Genomic DNA, 7,500 nt, shown 5'->3' on the forward strand with positions numbered 1-7,500 from the left:
TATTATTATTATTATTATTATTATTATTATTATTATTATTATTATTATTTCTAGTGTACACGACCCGTCATAAATGACTGCTAGATATTTAGATATACATTCACACACAGATTCAACCCCTCCCACCCCCTCTCCCTTTTCTAACTACCTTTCATGGTACCCCCATCTTGCCAGTGTATGACTATTTCATCTCCCCCTACCCGAGAGGTGGGGAGATGCCTAGTAGTCATACGTTTGGGGATGCTGCTCAGGGTGACAGGGAAGAAATTATAATTATATATATATATATATATATATATATATATATATATATATATATATATATATATATATATATATGTGTGTGTGTGTGTGTGTGTGTGTGTGTGTGTGTGTGTGTGTGTATATATATAAACCAGATACTTGCTCTTTATTATAAAGGGGAGCTTATTATTATTATTTTTATTATTAATATTATTATTATTATTATTATTATTATTATTATTTCAATAAAAATATCTTAATTAATAAAAAAAATATTGTGATATAAATGCCCATATTAAAAAAAAAAATTTCTAGAACCTTATTGTTATTATTATTGTTGTTATTGATTTAGAATCAACTAGAATACATTACTATATTTTGATATTGAAAAAATAAAAATCATGTACAGTAATTAAACTCATTATGACGAAGTCATTATGTTATACATTCACATACTAATCAAAGACAAGTGAATCTACTGATTGATTCTCTACCTTAACCTGGCGTTGCAGAAAGCAACATCTTAAACGAATAACTCAGAATTGATTTTAATCTTCCATCCTATAGGTTTGATGAGGATAAGTACAAGCTATCCAGAAGAATCGAGGCCTACTTCAACCGGGCCTACCAAAGTGCCTTGGTAAGTGATACCATCATCATCATCATCATCATCATCATCATCATCTCTTCCTAAGTCTATTGACGCAAAGGGCCTCGGTTAGATTGCCCCAGTCGTCTCTATCTTGAGCTCTTAATTCAATACTTCTCCATTCATCATCATCTACTTCTCGCTTCATAGTCCTCAGCCATGTAGACCTGGATTTTCTAACTCCTCTAGTTGTGGAGCCCAGCTGAACATTTGGTGAACTGTGAGACACATATTTATTTATAAAGTCTCCCTAGGATGTTTAAATGTTCAAAGATAGCTCATGAGTGGCAGAGGCAAGGGACAAGACAATAGCCTTGTGACTGACCATTATGATCAGCGCCCAAGCCCTCTCATCCGTCCAAGCTAGGACCAGGGAGAGCCAGGCATAATTTTTTTCAAATTAAACCACCATAAAGAATTAATTAAAAAAATGTTTTTTTGTGTGATTTTGGATTTCAATTCTTTTGTTTATCATAAGGACAGTTAAATGTCATTTTCATTTCACTTCTTATCAGAGAACAAGAATAATGTAAATATTTTATTCTACATCTGTTGATCATAAGAACAGTATTTTTTATTTCAATTCTGTTTATCATAAGAACAGTAATTTTTTTTTATTCCTACAATGTTTATCATAAGAACAGTAATTTTTTTTTCTATAATGTTTATCATAAGAACAGTAATATTTTTATGTCTATTATGCTTATCATAAGAGCAGTAAAATTTTTATATTGTAATTATTTGTGCATGTCATTTCTTCGGTTTATTATAGAAACAGTATAATGCTATTTTTTCAATTTCATTTTCCTGTTTATTATAAAAAAAAAGTAAAATACCAATTTTGTACTGTATCTCGATATTTCGTTCCAGACTGACATCGATAAAACCAATGTGGCTCCTTCCTCAGTAGATTCCTTCGACGACAGATCTACATTGCCATTATACAATCCTATTTTGCCTCCGGGAGATCCCGAACTGCCTACGACCACCATATTGACATCTACAACCACAAGAACAACAATCACTGGCCCTGATATGGCAAATAATAACCTCGGTTATATCCGTCCACATCCACCACCTCTTTTCTCCCACTGGTGGGTATCGCAAAAGCAGACTGCCCCCATGAAGGTTGCATATCCTGAAAGCTCCTCTTCATACGCCAAGGGGACTGGCCATAGACGCAGAGCGCGGTGCATCACGAAAACTAAACTCAAAAAGCCAAACGAGAAAATGGAATATTATTGTTATTCTTCCCCTGAGGATTATGACCGAAAAGCTGATACAGCGGGGAGAACATCTCCGAAGCCGCCAAGATCCCCGAAAAAGGACTTCGAAAAAAAACGACTCAAGAAACCTCATCTCGAAGCGATTCATCAAAGGGGCGTGAATATTCCAGCGGGGAATGTGGTGGAGAAAACAGCTGTTATCTCCATCTCCCCTAGAGTTAACCCTCTTGTGCCCAAAGAGAAAAAATACACAGTTGTAGAGCTGGTTCATCAAAGTCTCAGCAACACTTCAGATGATGATGTCACTGACGGTGAGAATGATTCTGAAAGCATTCGTGAAAGGGATTTAAGCAACCACCCTCATGGAGAACCAGATATAGTAGACCGTGAGTTGGAAGAAGCGGGTCCTTCTTCATCTCATAAACTTGATATTCCTCAAACTGTTAGCACTGAGGTTCAAACAGTACACAGAAACGATGAGGAGCCTCAAAGAGATTACTCGCAGTCTAATGGCGACCCAAACACTTATTCAGATTATGAAAGCGACGATGATCCTTCTGTTTCTGAAAAGCAGGAGTTACCTGGTTTTATGCCTGAGGTGAAGTGGGAGGAAGTGACAATGTATAATCGAAGAGAAGAAATTGATGGAGAAGATACTAGGAGAAACATACACGAAGCTGAAGGTCTCCTCCAAGAATATGACATGAGGGAACGTATTCTGAATAGGTAGGAGATAGCCTCCACATTACAGAACTTGATACACATAAGTAGTTCATACATGCACACACCTTATGGTAATAGTCCCGTTGATATACATCATGCTTTAAACTGCAGGCATTACTAAATGATCCTTGTAGCATTCTATCTTCCTTAAGCCGCGCCCTTTTTTTAGCTGTCTGTCTTAGATTCATTCCCACTATCTATCTTAAATTTTCTGCCCCCTTCAGTTATACCTCAGCTTTTAATGGTCTCCTTGGCCCAAATACTGGACCACATGGGCCGTATTCCATAACTTCAAATCAATCCATATTTGTATAGGTTCATCATGCCTGTATAGGTTAGGTTAGCTTAGGATATATTTGGTTAGGGTTGGTTAGATTAGCCTAAGTTAGGTTAGGATTTGTTTTAATTTACCTTTTTTATAGTAAACATATTAGCATCTAAGGATTGTACTAACGCACTTTTTAAAAGAGAATAACAAAGAAACACCCATTTATACCTGTCAGTAAAAGAAGTTAATATATAGTAACTTCTCGCTCTTCGTAATGCCCTTGTTGCCCAAGAATGTCTATCAATGAGTATCAGGATTCACTTAAATCTCCAGGAGATTGATATATCTTTGTAATGGGGGATACGTGCCTAAAGGTCTTTTTATATCTTCTAATAGATACGTGCCTAAGAGTCTTTTAATATCTTTTTGTTAGGTAAGTGTCTATGGGTCTTTTTATATCTTTCAGTTAGATACGTGCCTGGTGTTTTTTTTTATACCTTCCTGTTATAAGGTAATATCTGACATTTGTAGATATATTGAAGCAAATTTCTCTTGAATTGGTCTTCAAAGATTTTATATACATTGATACCATAATGACATTTTATTGATGCATATAATGGTAATGGTTAAATGTTTTATGGCATTAATTTGACTACTTTCCCAATTGAGCTAATGTGTCTTTTAGTCTCTTAAAACTAATTTTAAGGTCATTGTAACTTGGGTCATTATAACTTTCAAAGAAATTAGAATAAGCATCAACAAACCAGTACTGAGGTACACAGACTTGCAACAATTGGAGTATATTACAACAAGTTTATGCATTTGTATGCACATATGTACATTCGCATGTTCATGTCTTCTTCTTAGACTACATCTTTTCCCACTTCTATGTGGGGTCGATGTTTCTGGTCAACTTTATTCCATCTACCCCTGTCCCACACTTCATCACCGGTTAATCCCTTTGATCGAAGGTCATCCTTGATACAGTCCACCCCCCTTCGCTTTGGTCTCCCTCTCCTTCTCGTTCCCTTTACCTCCATTTCCATTACTCTCTTCCCAATATACTGTTCATCTCTTCTCATGACATGACCATACCACCTCAGTCTACTTACTTGGATCTTATCTGATAGTTTTGTAACTCCTGTGGTACCCCTAATTACCTCATTCCGTATCTTATCTCTTCTTGTCACCCCACACATCCATCTCAACATTCTCATCTCTGCTACATCCATCTTCTTCTCTTCTGTCGTTTTTATGAGCATGCATACATATATATTAATAAACATGAGTAATTGAGGTTTTTCTGACCCCATGGCTTAGTGGCCTTGGGAAAGACATCTTTAATCAATAATTATTATAAATATATTAATCTACCAACAGACTAGAAGCCCGCCTGGCCCAATTAACTCTCACAAGTCAAGAAGAGTTGATGAGAGTAGTACCTCCTGAGCTGTTCGAGGACGAGAATCAACAAGAAGAATCCAGCCTGAATTCGGAGGACTTGAACAGACAGATGGTATGTTTCTATTCGTGGTGCTCAAATAGATGTTGTATGTCTTTTAACCCTGGTTTAGTCTTGGTATGTTTTTGGCATCAGAAGTACATGTTTATTGAGTTGTGTAACTAAATATTTAGTTATTGAAGATGGGAAAACGTTTGTCTATATGTCAGGATATATATATATATGTATATATATATATATATATATATATATATATATATATATATATATATATATATATATATATATATATATGTGTGTGTGTGTGTGTGTGTGTGTGTGTGTGTGTGTGTATGTATGAGTGTGTGACAGACCAAAAAAATCAGTTACTCTTCCTGATTCTTCAATACTTAATTTTGTCAGATGCCAAACATCTGAGTGACAAGATTTTAAATCTAATTTGTAGTCTCCAGAATATTTAAATCAAACTTGTCTATATACATTTAACATTTAACAAGTATCTTTCTATTCAGAGTATGTTTTTTTTCTCATTCCGCTTTTTATGTATTAAGAGATATATACAATTATTCTTTTGCAGACAAATCCGACCTCTGAAACCATTAGGGCTTTACTGTATAATTTTGTTCGTGACAGACTACAGGTTCTTCCCATCCAGGTAAGAAGCCAGTGGATACATTTATGTATCATACCTGTATTTGAAACTTACATCCCTTGGAAGTCTATTGCCAGCAGCAATATATCAGAACATACTGACCCACAAAACTTATTGGTCATATAACTCGTACGAAAGGTTTCTTAATCTGTAGGTATGGAATGAATCACATGACGCAATCAGCTCACCGTATACTGCATCTTCATTACAGGAAAGCAGTAGATCTGAAGATGATGAATCTAGTGTGAAGAAACCACAGGAGGTCTCCTCCCCTGTGTCTTACACGAGCAGTTACGAGATCGATGAAGGGACCCCAGCGCCTCCACTCACTCCAATGCATTCGCCAGTTAGAACAAGAGAGGAATCTGTGTCCAAGGTCAATTTCTTTATATATGTAGTTTTCTTAATTGCATGGTCATGACCTCAACACATTAACCAGTTAAAATAAGAGACGAATTCTTAATTGCATGGTCATGACCTTAACCCGTTCGCCAGTAGAATAAGAGACGAATCTTTAATTCCATGGTCATGACTTCAACACATTAACCAGTTAGAATAAGAGACGAATCAGTGTCAAAGGTCATTACAATTATTGTTTTGTTAGTCGTATGGTCATAACCTCAACTCTTTCACCAGTCAGAACAAGAGATGAGTCTGTGTCGAAGGTCATTTTGGTCATAACCCAGAATATGATTCCAAACCTTCTCTTATCGCCTTGTTATTAAATATGCTTTTTTACAGATTACAACACCCACTTCCTCGCCTTCGCCACCTCTTCTACCACCTGGTAAATCTGGCATTCAAGATCAGAGAGTTCTCACCCCTCAAGATTCTATGGAAGAAATCGAACATACTCAAAGTGGAAATGCAATCGCAACGCCATCTTCATCTCCTCCTCCAATTCGATCTGTATTTGATGTTGATCCTTCCGTGACACCAGGAGTCAGCCCTGCCATCTCTCCTGCCAAAGGAAGGCAGATACACACTAGTGCCACGCCGCTTCGCACCCCAGCAAGTTCCCCGCGGAAATTGCAACCTAGAAGTCGTGCCGATACCCCAGCTGACTCCCCTGCTGATTCCCCAAGTAGACTGAAGGCTCAGTATCCAGAAGCAAGCACCCCAGGTCAGAGCCCACTTCCCTCAGATAGAGAAATGTCGGTTATCAACACCCCACCCAGGAGTCCCTCTCCTTGTAGGACGTATGACGTGATAGTATCGGTGCCGCAGAGTCCCTCCTCACCTGTATCACCCGTGTCGCCTGTAACGACACGGGACGACCCTGTGATAAGGAGACCTGTACCTGAAGAAGTACCTGGAACTCAGAGAATGGAAAAGCCGAAGGTGGTACTCTCGCCGAGGTACTTTGATCAAGGAACCCAAGCGGAGTTTCGTCGAAGGGTCGACCGAAGTACTATGGCACATCTGGATGAGAGTCAAGACCTCACCTTGGATGGCACTCCTTCCATCGTGTGCCATACTTCAGGGGAGCCTACAGTTTATTCACCAGTTGAGGTAAAATTTTCATTTTTGGGGAGTTTTGTTTTGTGCAATAGACTTCCTTTAGAGATATTTTTGAGTTCTAAAATCACCTAATCTTATATATCTTAATACTTACTTTATATATTATATATCTTACTAATACCATCTATTTATTCTTAAGAGGCTTAGTAAGATGACATCTGCTTGTTTTGATTAGAATATGAAAATTCATAATGCCAAAGTTGTCAGACCTTTCAGGTAGCAGAAAATAACATTCTTCATACAGTAAATATATACAAATAAGTTTTTTAAAACAATAAGAGAATATTTATAAGTTATCAGTTCTCACAGTACGCCTTGCATTAAAAGAAGCAAATGATAAAAAATAATATTTAGGTTTTTAGAATCAACGGATGTTATGGTAATTTGCTTTTATGTTAAACTTTATTATTATTATTATTATTATTATTATTATTATTATTATTATTATTATTATTATCAAAGCTACAATCCTAGTTGGAAGAGCAGGATGCTATAAGGCCAAACTCAACAGGGAAAAATAGTCCAGCGAGAAAAGGAAATAAGTAAACTATATGAGAATCAATGAATAATGAAATATCCAACATACTTATTCTGACATAGCATGGATAATATAAGCATTTTTATATGAATTTCCACATCTGACGTTGATTCATATTACCCGAATAAACATATACCAGTATAAAGTTAATTTCATATCATAGTGCCATAGCCTCTGTACTATGGTCTTTTGCTGTCTTGGGGTAGAGTTCTCTTGCT

General features: G+C 36.6%; 1 protein-coding gene across 1 annotated transcript in view; it reads left to right on the plus strand.

The window, feature by feature from the left end:
• The window catches only part of LOC137634786 (uncharacterized), a 22,126-nt gene that overhangs the window by 12,261 nt on the left and 2,365 nt on the right, over nucleotides 1-7,500 (plus strand). The window contains exons 4-9 of the mRNA XM_068367325.1: nucleotides 811-883; nucleotides 1,763-2,844; nucleotides 4,490-4,625; nucleotides 5,149-5,226; nucleotides 5,435-5,599; nucleotides 5,965-6,735. Coding sequence (XP_068223426.1) covers nucleotides 811-883; nucleotides 1,763-2,844; nucleotides 4,490-4,625; nucleotides 5,149-5,226; nucleotides 5,435-5,599; nucleotides 5,965-6,735 — 2,305 coding nt within the window. The remainder of the gene's footprint in view (nucleotides 1-810; nucleotides 884-1,762; nucleotides 2,845-4,489; nucleotides 4,626-5,148; nucleotides 5,227-5,434; nucleotides 5,600-5,964; nucleotides 6,736-7,500) is intronic.

Source organism: Palaemon carinicauda, chromosome 3, assembly GCF_036898095.1.
Source record: "Palaemon carinicauda isolate YSFRI2023 chromosome 3, ASM3689809v2, whole genome shotgun sequence".
Classification (NCBI taxonomy): domain Eukaryota; kingdom Metazoa; phylum Arthropoda; class Malacostraca; order Decapoda; family Palaemonidae; genus Palaemon; species Palaemon carinicauda.